We start from the raw sequence: 14,204 nt of genomic DNA, 5'->3' as shown, positions 1-14,204 counted from the left end.
GAAAAAAACACTATAGAAAAAAATGGAAACACACGACTGTATTCGCGGTCAAGCATTGTAATAAAAGGATAACACCGACAGTCGACAGGCTGCATTTTGTATCTCCACCGTATTATTTCCACATTGAAATAATCTAGTAGTTATATATGCATATATTTAAACTATGAATTCATTATTATATCGTAAACCGTGTAATAATATAACAATCATTTAGTTCTTTCTACAGTCAGTTATATATTAACAGCATTATGATTATAATGGATAACGGGAACTGTATAAATGTTTGTATGCCGTTAAAATATATTTTCTAATAAACCTTTCGAAAACATCTGTTGAACACTGAATTATGTATGAATTATATAAATGCATAATTATATTTTCAACAATTTTACCTTTACTTTCTCGCGTGATCTACAATGGTTTTAACCTTGTTTATATTTACAGCCTTTAATTCCAGATCCCATCTTTACTGTTAGTATATATTTAAATTAAATCTTTATAATAATTTTCTTTTAATTGCTCAAGACAATCGATATTTCTCTGTAATTATTTTGCCAACTTTTCGTTGTTCTGTATAACTTCCAACTCCAAGGCAGTTTTCTTCCGAAACTTGGTTCTTTTAATGCGACTTTTGTATTCTGTGTTAAAGATTCAAGATAAAAAATTAACAGTTATATTAACAGTTAATATTGGCAAACATGTATTCCCAATAGAAATGTCAATATTATATTCTTATTTGAAATCTTCCACATTAAGATATGAATCTTCAACTTCTCAGTAATCAGTGTTGCGAATGTAAATTTAGCTTTTGGCATATATCAATAGTAATTTTCACAAAGAAAATTTTTTAGCAGATCTTAACAGATGCTTTTCGATATTTTAGACGCGAGACGTTACTCTTTTGCCTGGCGATTTTTAGGTTCCTCTTCATGCTCTTGTTGTAATTATTTTGTCTTTCCTCAGCCATGATCTCGCGCGCAAGTGCGATTTCGTCCTCCAGATACCATCGCAAAGGACCTCGACATCTCTTGCAACGTCCTAGATAATCTACGCCTTTCACTTCTAAAATTCTACGAAGTTTAATGGAATACGGTGGCCGACTGACGTCGGCAATTCGAAACTTCACACCGGGGCCGCCGCCGTTCACGATCACATCAGTTAAAGATGATACGAAGGGCGGATTTTGCATATCATAGTATTTATCGGGATCCTGATCCTTTTCCTCGCAACAGAATCCATACGGCTTTTGCGCAACGAGCTGTAAACGCGATGGTTTTGTGAGTGGTCGCTTTGGCGTAGCTTTTTTCATATTGTCACGATTTGTTTAATCGTTCGTATTGCAGATTTAACGAGTGTCGAGGAATCATTTTTAACAGTTGTTCACTACGCAAAATTACATATTGCACGGGTAAGAAGATATTTTTGAATCCTGTTTATAAAACGGCTGTCAATAAAAAAAAAAGAAAAAAAACAATCGAAGACTAAGAGTATGAAACGCAAACGCGTGTATATAATTGCATGTGTATAATGTGCATCTTTCTTTATTTTGTCGTTTTCGAAATTTCTGATCTGTGGAGATGCACTATTTTAAGATATATAAAGACTAGAAATTTCCAAGTGTAAGATTTTTTCGTGTCATCTGTCGTCATTATTTTCGCGTGAGATGCAGAAGCATAAGAAGTAAGTGGTATTTGGAGAGTTATACAGCATATATTTTGCAATAGTGATAATAAAAAAAATAAAATCTAACATTTCATCGTAACTTGCATTGAAAGTATATATAGGTGAAACTGATTTTAAAATGTCGATGAGATTCGATTATCGTTGATTTTTAGAACACCGTCTCGAAGGGCTGCGTTCCAAAATCCTGCTCGACAGATAGAGCGACCAATTGACCAGTCCTTATAAAGAAATCATTGTTTTCTTTTTGTCCTGATTGGTCAATTTAATGTTACCCATCGAGTAGAGTTTTGGAACGCAGTAAAGAATGACGTAGAAAATGACGTTGGAAAATAGCCTTCACCACCGGTTTCTTGACCGCCTATCGAACCGAAGAATGGCGTAGTCGCGAATACGTGTACGGTGTGTTGGATCTTTTCTCAATATTGCAATGTTACTCGTTGTTTCGTCGGTGAATTTTACGAACACTCACGATTAATTCCAGAGCACCTCGCAAATATATTTTACGTGGTAGTTAAGGTTAGCGAGGTTAGGGTTTGTAACAAGATGCAAACATACATCGGTGACCGGTGTTGTTGAGACATTTGAACAAATTATGAATTCGTCCACTTTGTCGTCGAGCACTCTAGGGCACTCAACAGGAGGACAGAGGACACCGGAATCACAAGACTCGGAATTAACCTCAAGCGCGAACCAAACTTCCAAAGTTCTGAATCATATGAAATGCGAGTGGCAGGATCAGAAGCAACGTAAACGATTCTTCAAGGAGTTACATGCGAAGCGCGTACAGTCGTTACGAAAGGAATTGGATTATCTTAAGGCAACGGAGTGGAGATATCAACCAATAGATCGGTATGTTGTCTTGTTTACCTTACTTTTCACGATGCTTTTTTCATCAATGCTTCAATATAAACTACTACCGTACATACTCGTCCATAGGTACCTAGATAGGAGCCAAAGAAGTTAGACACAATGGCTTTGATGGTCACCTGGAGCCTGATTCAATATATCATAATGTATGTGAAAAAATATTCGGAAAAAACTGAGATCGAAGATATAGACAAAGTTATATCTCGTATAGAACGCGCGAGAGATGAAGAAACTGCGGAAGAAGAAACGGTGGACAAAGAAGGATGTTATTACAAAACAGGATGCATCACCCGTGTTACCCTGGATCATGTCCTGATAGATGATCGCTACGCGTATGAGAAAAATGACAATTTAAGCAGCAATCTGAATATAGGCGATAATGTTCACTATTTGGCATTACTGCGGGAAGCAAAGCTAAAAGTAGTAAAGATTATCGATGTGATTGATGGTGAATCCTGGGATAGCCCACAATGTATATCGAGAAACGATGAGAGCAGCCAACACAGCAACATGATACAAAGAAGCTTGATCGCCAGAGTGACGGGACGCGAGGGCCGTGTCATCATCATTGAACCGAACAATATTCACATCAACTTGAATAAAATACAATCCGAATTCATTCCTCTCATCGGTGACTGGATAACTGTGGAGTCTTTGGTTGAAGTAAACGAATCTTCTCCGGATCTGTGCGGTGAGATCTTGGAAGTAGATAAAATCAAGCCACTGCGATCCAAACTGGATGTAGGTGTGATAACCAAGTATGATTCGCTGAATCAAGTAGGAGTAATCGATAAGAATGTGATATTTCATAAAAGCGCGTGCGAACCGGGTTATATTCCTCGTGTCAATGACAAAGTGGTGAGCGATAGCATAGAGAGTGATCAGGGAATACACAGATGGAGGTCATTAACCGTAGTGCCGTTAATCCTGGTAAGAACTTTCCCGGTAATAATAACAAACTTCCCTTCATACGTTCACATAAAGTTATATCTTGCATTTTCTCAGGCAGAAGACAAAACTTCTCATTGGTCATCCGTAAGCAGTTTTTATTCCAAACTGTCGGACACAAATGACTTGTTAAAGAATAAAAACGGTATTGTCATAGACGACGAGTTGAAGTTCAATTTGGATATAGAAGAAGAGGGTACCTTGACGGTTGCGATACGTAATACTAGCAGCGATGCTCACGTGTTGCGAGAGAGTCGCTTCGTGCCGCAGAAAACTCCGTCTCAGTTAACAGTGATCACATCGCCGACGGATATGTGTGCTAGTACGTTAGTAATAAATCCCGCTGAAAGCGCTTCATGCACGTTCAAGTGTAAAGCAAAATTCGTCGGTAGATCCGAGGAGCTGTATATCTTTAACTTCGAAGACTTCAAGATCGGTAGATTGTTTCATATAACTGTCAATGCGAGAAACCTTTCACAAAACGCGCCTTCCGCGTCCGTCGCGCTAAAGGGCCGACGGAAAGTCAACTTTGACAATTTGAATGAAGAAGAGGACGTACTGACATATATTCCTGGAGTGAGACCGTTTAAACCGCCTGCTTTCGTTAAAGTACGTAACGGAGTCTTCAAGGTGCCGCGATACATTTGGAACGTGATCTCGAACAATGTGCAGAATGACAAATCGCAGATAGAGTGTGAAATCGCACTGTCGGATGAAATACCGTGTCTTCTGAAACAACTGACCTTTGATACGTACAAGGAACGTTTCCACATTTTGTTGTATCTGGAGGAGATAGCTCAGACGCTCAACATTCAACAATACGACATGAAAGGCGCGACCATGCGACGGTGCGGAGATTATCTTGTGCTAGAAGTGCCGGGGCTAGCAGAAAAACGGCCCTCCTTGCTGGTCGGTGATAGAGCCGTGGTATCCTTTGAGTGGGATACGTCTCAAGGTAATATTTATAAAAAAAAAAAACACTTATATTCACATACAAAATTTGCGAGCAATAACTGGAGCTTACTAAAGCTCCAAAAGTAATTTTCATATGTTTCAGACTTGGAAAGTTGCTTATCTTAGAATAATCTTGATTTTTTTATCTTACAATAGGAAAACTGAAATACGAGGGCTACATCCACAAAGTCGGGAGCAACGAGATTTTCCTCAAATTTAACATGCAGTTTCACAGTGATTACAACAACGAAGCTTGCGAAGTGACATTTAAGTGTTCACAGACCACGCTTCAGCGTTGCCACAACGCTGTTAATTTGGCCCTCAATCGTCTCGGGCCTGATATTCTGTTTCCTACCAAAGTAGTGGAGAAGGAGCCGCAGTTTCACTTGGAGGAATACGAAGTCGAGGAGAAACCCGTTCGTTTCATGCGAATCGGTAACAGAGCAAACGAATCCATGTCATCCGCCGGTTCCTCTAACAGTATCGCTTCTGGCAGCGAAACGTCCGTTGAGAGTACAGTCTCCAGGACGTCTCCAAGAATGTCGGTGGTAGAGAGGCTTTTCAACGTTAAGCTTATCGAAGGGTCGCCCGAAGTGATCGCGAAGACCGCGGAAACGCAATCGACGAATCTCAAAACGAATTTAACGAGTTGCAATAATGAAACTAATATCGCAGTCAATAACGCAGTTACGAAGAAAGCAGGTGAAGAAACTACCCAGAACGACGAATTGCAACCCTATATCAACCAGATAAAAAGGCGCAAATTAAATTGGTACAATAAGAATTTGAACTATTACCAAAGGGAAGCTGTGAGGAACATACTGAAGGGATTAGCACGTTCGCTACCCTATGTGATATTCGGTCCGCCCGGAACGGGCAAGACAATAACACTTTGCGAGACGATCCTGCAACTTTTCACCGTGATACCCGAGAGCAGACTTTTAGTGGCCACACCGTCGAATAGCTCGGCGAATTTAATCGCGGAACGTTTGCTGGACAACGACGTACTGAAGCCTGGTGACCTGGTAAGTTTCTCTCTTCTCCGTAAACGTTAATCCTTCACTTTCCATTGATTTAAAACTGAAGAATTCACACGTTAAATTAGCCCCCTGATTTACTCACTGCTGCATATCGTAGGTGCGATTAATCGCTCATCATTGCTTGTACGATAATTCTATACCCGCGCGATTGCTGCCTTACTGCGCAACAGCGGAGTTGGGAGAGGAACGAAGAGGGCATGACGAGAGAGTGCGTTGCGACAGTCCAGGAAAGGGGCCCAGACTGAATTGTACCATGTCTGTGCTGGGTCGTCATCGAATCACCATCGGCACCTGCAGCACTTTGGGACTATTGTACAATATGGGTTTCCCACGTGGTCACTTTTCTCATATCCTGGTGGACGAGGCGGGACAAGCGACCGAGCCGGAGATCATGATACCGTTGAACTTCATTCATTCCGATGAGGGCCAAGTGGTTCTCGTGGGCGACCCGATGCAGCTCGGACCGGTAGTGCAGAGCAAACTAGCTATGCGCTTTGGATTAGGCGAGTCGTTCCTGTCGAGGGTACTGCATCAGTTCCCGTACCAGAGAGACGACGAAGGTTTCGAGAATTATTACGATCCGAGACTCGTCACGCAGCTCCTCATAAATTATCGCAGTTTACCCGAGATATTGGAGCTGTCAAATTCATTGTTTTACCACTCGGAATTGCTGCCGCAAGTACGACTTATCATTATTAATATCGTTCTGGACTCGGTCTTCCACGAATTCACTACACAATTCTTGCTTTTTGCTCTCTCTCTCTCTCTCTCATTTAGATATCGTCTAAGAAGAGCCAGGAAGCTAAGCTCTTAGAAACACTGAGAGCGGAGTTGCCCGAGAGGAACGGATCACCGCCGGCTATCGTCTTCCACGGGGTCGATGGCGAGAACCTTAGAGATTCCGAAAGCCCGAGCTGGTACAATCCTCAGGAAGCGACACAAGTGTACCTCTACTTGTTGAAATTGTACAAGTATGGACTCGAGCCGGATGACATAGGAATTATAACTCCTTATCAAAAGCAGGTAGACACATTTAACTATCATTTACTGTCTTACACATGTGCTACATATTGCATTATTCTATATGTATTTAGTATCCTTCGTGTGCCGTACTTTGTGACACAACCGCTTTCCTTGTAATCACAGGTCATGCAGATCAGAGACCTGCTGTTTGAGTTAGATCTCAAAATACCGAAAGTTAGCAGCGTGGAAGGATTTCAAGGGCAAGAAAGGAAAGTGATTATTCTCTCGGCTGTCAGGTCGTGCAATAATTTAATCGACGAAGACATTAAGCACGCTCTGGGATTCGTCGCTTCGCCAAAAAGACTCAACGTTGCGATCACTCGCGCTCGCGCTCTGCTGATCATTCTCGGAAATCCCAAATTACTCTCCATGGATCCACATTGGAGGAGTGTTTTGATACACTGTATGAATCGTGGTGCATACACGGGATGTAATTTTCAACACGATTTCTGCATAAACAAAGTTTCTTAACTACAAAGAGTAAGAAATTGCAGAATTCCGATCAGAGAATGCAAAATTGTAACTTCTCCAGAATAAAAAAAGAAGGGGGAAAAAAATAGAATATAGCTGAAGTTCCTTCTTAAAATTCTCAGATACACTGTCTCCTTATTTTTATCGCGGTAACTTTATGTATTAGCATAAATATATTTTGGAGAGACCCGATTGTTTGTTTATAATCCTTAATCTTAAAAATATAATTATATATACACATTAAACAAAAGCGATATTTTCTTTTACGAAATGTTACGACTTGCTTATCGTTAGAGTGTTGAGAGTTATCAGTTACAGGATGAATTTCTACCTTTTATACGTGTACATATATTTCGATGTTAGGTTTGACCAACGAATAAAAATTCTTTTCTTTTTTTCTTTTCACGGTGACGCTGATCTTCATTTCTTTACATTTGGAAGGTACATGGTGGTACATCAATCCTGTTCATTGCAAATAGTCGTTCGTGGAATACTTCTTTTGCGTCTTGCTCTTCCATATCGTGTCGAGATGTCACAAGTCCAAGTTCCACGAGTGTTGATACTGAAACGAAAATCGCTCGTTACTATGTAAGAAACAAATTTCAGGATACCTCACTTTCTTAATTACTCATGTTCAAATAATGGCAAAATGATGGAAATAAACGGTTAAAACACTTAAGAACAATTGATAAAATAAAAGAGTTGATCATTCAATATACCTTGCAGTTACGAGGACGACAAACGAACACATGCCTTGAAATAATACATTAAAAACAATATATGGTGGAACAGATATTGTTAATAATATCTGTGTGTAGAAGGTTCTTTAGTATCTTTTTCACAACTCACATCTATCTCGCAACACGCTACATAAAATAAATCATGTAACACCGTGCGCGCACAGTATGATCGTGAATGATACTGACCTCTTAATTCTTAATTCCACGCTATACTTACTGGATCTTGAGTTTTCGCCTTCACTTTTCTCTCGATTAGATTCTCTAATGCCTCGCTTCGTACGCTCAAGGCCTCAATTCTCTCCACCAATTGCTGATACGGAGATGCCGGCTGTCCTCCCATTACCACATGTCCCAACTTGCTATCGATCTTAGCGTCCAAGCGTGCGTTACGAATCAAATTCACAATCCAACACTCCGCTACGTCTGCCTTCATGTTCAACTTCTCCGCGAGCATCCTATATACGAAATAATACAAAAGGTACTAACTAACTGATAAATAATAATTGGTACAGGTAATTAATTTCGACGAGAAAGTACATACCCGATACTGATACACTGATGAATTCTACAGAACGTCTCGAAAATCATTAGTCGAGCATTCTCTACGAATTCATTCAACAGAGCAATCAGGAAGAAATCATTGAAGACAACAGTCTGGCATTCCTGCAGTTTTTGCCGGGCACCGTCAAAGTCGAAATTAACGTACAGATGTTCGAGAAATTCTGTGATGGGGTCTCGGTACGTATAAGATTCCTATATATATACATTTATGTGCGTGTGTGAAAATAATAATCTTGTAAGAAATTTGTCAAAATCTTCTCAAGCTCAAGAGTCATTTAACTTGGGATTATTATTTCGCCGAAAGAAATCTTAGGCAAATTGTATACATAGAAGATTTCATAATCTAACCTGTTGTATGACTTTTACGAGATCCTTCAAAATTGATCTTCTAGAACGATTAACGATAACAGCAGCAGCCAAGTAACGAAGTATATGTGGACACATTGTCTGAATAGCATTTAAATAGCTGTAACGTTATTTGTGTGTTATAGCTCTTATAAACTACAAATTTTTATATATAATATTGTCGTAAATTACTGTTTAAAATATTATACATACTGTGGTCGATAGAGAAACATCTCGATAATGAGATCTCTCCCCTTTACATGGTTGAAAAACACAAATAAACTCCAATGAATGAGCCATGTGCGTTGCTGCAATACTTGAAGCGAATTACCAATAACATTACTGTCTATGTATTCCCGCAGCTTGTTCACATCCTCCAGAGCTGTTTCCCAATTCTGTACAAGGACCTCCGATGCTAATTTTCCCCATAAGACATTTAAATAGTTCTGGAAATTAAATACAGTTCATTTTCTATATATACACACGTGTGTGGTGTGTGTTCTATACATACACACACACAGAAAGAGAGAGAATAGCATATATCAATGGCATTATTATTTCAAAATTCATCAAATACCTTATCAGTAGGTGGCATAATCAGCATATAGAAATACAAGTATGAGGTCGAAACTGAATAATTGCCGCATTCATAGCGATACTTTGCTAACTGTACGAAGCTATCCATCATCTCCACCTTGAACTGTGATATACAATAAATAAAAATTAATTATCATTTTCTATCAAATACTTCATTATAGTATATTACTGCACATTCCACTGACATCTGATTCCTGAGTAAGATAATTATTAAATGTTTTGGAGTCTCGCATATTCTCCATCTTCTTCATAACTTCCTCATCATTCATAAGAGCTACAACCACTGAACCTGGAACACTGTCCTGGAGCGTACTAAGCTCTTGGAGTACATCAGCACGTCTGGCTTTTAATTCCTGAGCCAAATATATATCGTTTATCACGTTAATTCATACTAATTATTTACATTATATTAATATAACACACATAATCAAAATATATGCAGTCAACAAGAGATGAATGACAGTGTTGTTGTACGAACAAATATGAGTAACATACGTATAACTCGATCAATCAGGTTATAACAAACCTCCGGTATTTCCAGATTGGGGTAAAGTTGCTGTCTAATGTCGATCGTATAGTCAATCATGTTCGTTTTGCTCAGAATATCGAGTTTTGCGTGCAACAGCTCATCCTCGTCATAAATCTGGAATAGATGTAATGTAACATAACCAACGAAATGCCACGCCGCACCGCGCTTCACAATTTTACAATGTACCTGTTTAGCCGATAAAAATTCCAACAGAGGAAACACAAGGTGTCGATCAAGATATTGAGCTATACGGAACGTTAAGTCGAATTTCGCCATCGTGTTTTAGTTCTACCTCGTTTACCTCGCGGTCACCGAATTTAACAACATTCACCGAAGCGACGAAAAGGCTCTTCCTTTTCAGAACAGTGTTCTCAAAATTCCTCACAAACTATACGTCTGTTCTTTTTAATAGCACTGCTGATCTGGAGCAATAAAGGTATTTTTTTTTCACGGCAGCGCCGAGTATCAAGCTTCGAAGCCAATCAGCGGACAATAGATTGTCTTCCGATTGGGCTGATGTATGATTCTCGTCTGCTGATTGGCTCCGATGCTCGACGCTTCACGCTACCATGAAATCGTATCCCCAGTTGAAAGGAGAAAACATATACTTGTCTCACTTTAACTTAGTGAACAGGAACAGCAAAACAGCTAAAAAGAACAGGCCGTTTTCGTCGACATGTTCCTAAAACTGCTTAAAAATGCGTGTTACGAAGAGGGACTTTTAAAAATTAAAATTCCAATTTTAAGTTTTTAACTTTAAATATTTAAATATTTAGATTTAAGCTTTCAGGTGTAAACTTTTAAATTTAAACTTTAACATTTTCATCGAAATTATTTTTCATGAAAATAGTTCTGTATTTTTAGGAAATTTCCATACACAAAGATTATCGCACTGATTAAGCATGATGTGTAGGGGCACAATGCGGAGGAGAAGTGTAATGGTCGGCGATAGGTACTTTGGAGCGGAGTACTGCTCTTGTTAAAGTTAATTTTAGGATTAAATGTATCTATATCACTGAAAAAATTTCAAATCAACAAGATGCCACCTAAGAAGGCACCGGCGCCGAGCAAAAAAACGGAACAAAAGAAAAAGGAGAAAGTTATTGAGGTAAAAAGGGGTTTCATCTTTAACTGAAAATTAAATTTCCACATGTTATCCACATACTTTTTATATGCTAAATATAAAAATCTTTAATTTATATGTCACGTCTATAATCGAGGTATGTTTTCATATAAGAAAATATGATTTTCTTAAGGCAATTTTTTCTTTCAGGATAAAACGTTTGGTATAAAAAATAAGAAAGGTGCCAAGCAGCAGAAATTCATTCAGCAGGTTGAAAAACAAGTGAAATCCGGTGGTGTTAATCCACGCAAACTTGAAGATCCTAATGCAAAAAAACTGGAGAAGGAGAAAAAGCTCAAGGAACAGAAGGAACTAGCACTCATCTTTAAACCTGTCCAAATACAAAAAATAGATAAAGGTACGGTATAATGTTGTTATAAATATATAGTTGCTATTATCTAGATCATCTAAAAAAATTTTATCTAAAATTGCCCTAATTTACTTGAATATAACTTCAATATTTTGCGTTGTTTTTGAAATAGAATTCTTTTATCCTGTATGCTTAGGTTTTTCTTTTAATTATTTCAAAATTTGATACTAAAACAATATGTGAGAGAGGGAGAGAGAGAGAGAGAGAGAGAGAAAGAGAGATCAAGATACTCAAAATATCATTGAATATAAGGATCCATGAAATTTTATATAGATGTGTTTTTAAACAAAAAAATAACATTGTGATAAAATGATATTTGCAGGTATAGATCCTAAATCTGTCGTTTGTACATTCTTCAAACAAGGACAATGTACAAAGGGAGATAAGTGTAAGTTCTCTCATGACTTGAGTGTTGAACGTAAAGCTGAGAAACGTTCCTTGTACTGCGATATGAGAGATGACGATAAGGAAGCAGATACAATGGATAAATGGGATGAGGACAAACTGAAAGAAGTTGTAGAGAAAAAACACGGTGGCGGTATTCGCCCAACAACTGACATTGTAAGTTGAACAGATGATTGATAAGCATTTATATAAAAAAAAAAAACAATTATAGAATTATGAAAGATCTCTCGAAAACTTGTTCCTCTAAAGAAGAAAGATAAATAAACGTTTTCTTTCACTAGATCTGCAAACATTTTTTGGAGGCAGTAGAAAAGGCCAAATACGGTTGGTTTTGGGAATGTCCGTCTGGTCAAAAGTGCATTTACAGGCACGCCCTACCTCCTGGATTTGTCTTGAAGAAGGATAAAAAGAAGGAAGAAAAGAAAGATGAGATATCCCTGGAGGATTTAATAGAAAAGGAAAGGGCTAATTTGGGGCCTCATCAGGTATAAATATTGTATGAAATATGCAATTAAAATCAATCCATTGTAAATTTTACAAAAGAACAGTGTACTGATCACTTGTTTATTTAATCATTTTCACAGACCAAGATAACACTAGAGACATTCTTAGCTTGGAAGAAGAGAAAGTTGAAGGAGAAGCAAGAACAGGCGATCAAGGATGAGGAGAAGAAGAGAAACGATTACAAGGCTGGTCGCCAGGTCGGCATATCGGGCAGAGAGATGTTTTACTTCAACCCAGACCTCGCAACCGGAGACGGTAAGATCTATCGTTCGAGAGACACGGCTCGTTCGAGCTTTGCATACGATGTGAATATTCTATATTTTTTTGTTTTACTCTCGTAGGTATCGACGACGGAGACGAAGCAATATCCAGTTATGTTCGCGAAGAGGATGATTATGAAGATATACAATACAGGGAACTCGATATGGATCGTCTAGCTTTTGAGGCTAGCGAAACTGATAGTACGGGTATCACTGTAGCTGCTGCAGATCGATTAAAAGTTAATAATGTCGCTGATGATGATAAGAACGTTACAGGTACATTATATAATTATATCAATTGATGCTTTTTTTTTCTTTTTAAAGTAAAGTGCTGTTGATTGATCAATCGATATTCTATTAATTAGAGAAAAAAACTTGTAAGTTGAGCTTAGGTAAACTTAAGGTGTTTATTCACAAATTTTAAAACTTGTATAATAGACATCTTTGTTTCGATATTATTAGATTATTAAATGAATGTTTTGTTCTATCGCAGTGACTGTGGATGAAGGTGCCGCGGCGTTAGCTATTAATGAAAACCTCTTTATGGAGGAGGACTTGGAAGGTTTAGAGGAAGAATTGGGGGACCTGGACTTGGAGGAGTAATCCAGATGTCCCGATCGTATATCTCTCCTCATGCCATGTTGGTTCCGCTCCTCTCATTCGTGTTTCATCAACTTCCTTTAATACGTATCGCTCGGATTAACCTCAAATGCATTGTACATGCGCACTTTTCAACGTATTTACACACAAACATTGTGTTTGTATATTTGAGCATATGTACAAAAAACTGGTGTCGCGCGAACCAATTGGTATATTGTAAATGTAATAAAATGAGAAAATTAAGGAAAGAACATTGATACTTACACATAAATATAATAGAGAGGCGCAAATATATATATTTGTATAACCCATGAGTTTCATATATACATAAGGCTTTGCGCACAATATGGAGATATATCAGGAATAAATTTTAAGCATAACGCACAAGTGATGAACAAGAATAAAATATAGGATATAAACATAGAAATTGCGTCATTCAATTTGGAAGGCTCAATTACTGTTGGGAAGAGAGGATTAGAAAGGGTCAATAGGGTCAGTAATGTTTCTGGGCGTTCAATGTTAGAACTTCATTGCGTCAGTTTTTGTCGGTAAGAGGGTAACACGATGACAACTGATCAATAATAGGCAATTTAATGTTCTGGGGGTCGATAAATTTTCGGGAGTCGGTAAGTTATCAGGGTCGACAAGTTTCCGAGGATCGGTAAGTTACCAGGATTGATAAATTTCCGGGGACTGGAAAATCTCCGGAGGTCGGTAAGTTTCCGGGGAGCAATAAGTTTCTTTATTGTGCATCGCGGAAAGCAGAGTGAGATTCCAGGATTCCAATTTTTCTATAGATTCATGTAAGGATGATATTTTATATTTACTCAATATATATGAATCATACTGTATTCACGAAGCAATAGATGTCAATCGGTTTGATCTGCATTACGAAGGTTTGAGTAACCTGTGTAATCTCATAAATCTCAAGTGGCCTAGTATCAAGAATTGCAAAAATATTGACGCCTGGGGTTTAGACAAAATATCAGCAGAATTTCCGAAAAAATTTGTCATCTCGGGCTGTGAGAGAATCACTGAGAGAGAATTGAGGGAACGTTATGGAATGTTCAATCAGAAGAAATTGATTCACGAATTTCAATAGATCTGCTGCATCAGAGGTAACATGTATGATGTTAGATTGTATGCCTGGCTTGTAAGAATTGTGGTCCTGATAGAACAAAGTC

The 14,204-nt window shown here is 38.3% G+C and overlaps 3 protein-coding genes across 3 annotated transcripts; 2 read left to right on the top strand and 1 right to left on the bottom strand.

The window, feature by feature from the left end:
• Positions 1-2,441: 2,441 nt before the first annotated feature.
• LOC106746370 (probable RNA helicase armi) lies at positions 2,442-6,994 on the top strand. The gene is made up of 7 exons (XM_014622930.1): positions 2,442-2,532; positions 2,620-3,480; positions 3,556-4,453; positions 4,609-5,477; positions 5,590-6,171; positions 6,270-6,515; positions 6,639-6,994. Exons 2-7 carry the CDS (start codon positions 2,653-2,655, stop codon positions 6,984-6,986), a joined length of 3,771 nt encoding a protein of 1,256 aa, XP_014478416.1. The 5' UTR covers positions 2,442-2,532; positions 2,620-2,652; the 3' UTR covers positions 6,987-6,994.
• An 89-nt stretch (positions 6,995-7,083) lies between these two features.
• LOC106746371 (eukaryotic translation initiation factor 3 subunit E) lies at positions 7,084-10,128 on the bottom strand. Its single transcript, XM_014622931.1, has 9 exons — positions 9,945-10,128; positions 9,756-9,872; positions 9,415-9,582; positions 9,210-9,332; positions 8,846-9,078; positions 8,636-8,753; positions 8,268-8,479; positions 7,944-8,181; positions 7,084-7,548 (listed from the first exon to the last, which is right to left on the bottom strand). Exons 1-9 carry the CDS (start codon positions 10,032-10,034, stop codon positions 7,519-7,521), a joined length of 1,329 nt encoding a protein of 442 aa, XP_014478417.1. The 5' UTR covers positions 10,035-10,128; the 3' UTR covers positions 7,084-7,518.
• Positions 10,129-10,677: 549 nt separating this feature from the next.
• Positions 10,678-13,314, top strand: LOC106746203 (zinc finger CCCH domain-containing protein 15 homolog). Its single transcript, XM_014622510.1, has 7 exons — positions 10,678-10,866; positions 11,032-11,239; positions 11,574-11,812; positions 11,938-12,141; positions 12,241-12,415; positions 12,502-12,696; positions 12,914-13,314. Exons 1-7 carry the CDS (start codon positions 10,798-10,800, stop codon positions 13,021-13,023), a joined length of 1,200 nt encoding a protein of 399 aa, XP_014477996.1. The 5' UTR covers positions 10,678-10,797; the 3' UTR covers positions 13,024-13,314.
• The last annotated feature ends 890 nt before the right edge of the window (positions 13,315-14,204 follow it).

The sequence above is a fragment of the Dinoponera quadriceps genome, unplaced genomic scaffold, assembly GCF_001313825.1.
Source record: "Dinoponera quadriceps isolate SergipeBrazil2010 unplaced genomic scaffold, ASM131382v1 scaffold566, whole genome shotgun sequence".
NCBI classification, from domain to species: Eukaryota; Metazoa; Arthropoda; class Insecta; order Hymenoptera; family Formicidae; genus Dinoponera; species Dinoponera quadriceps.
This window is presented reverse-complemented; position numbering and strand designations above follow the sequence as displayed.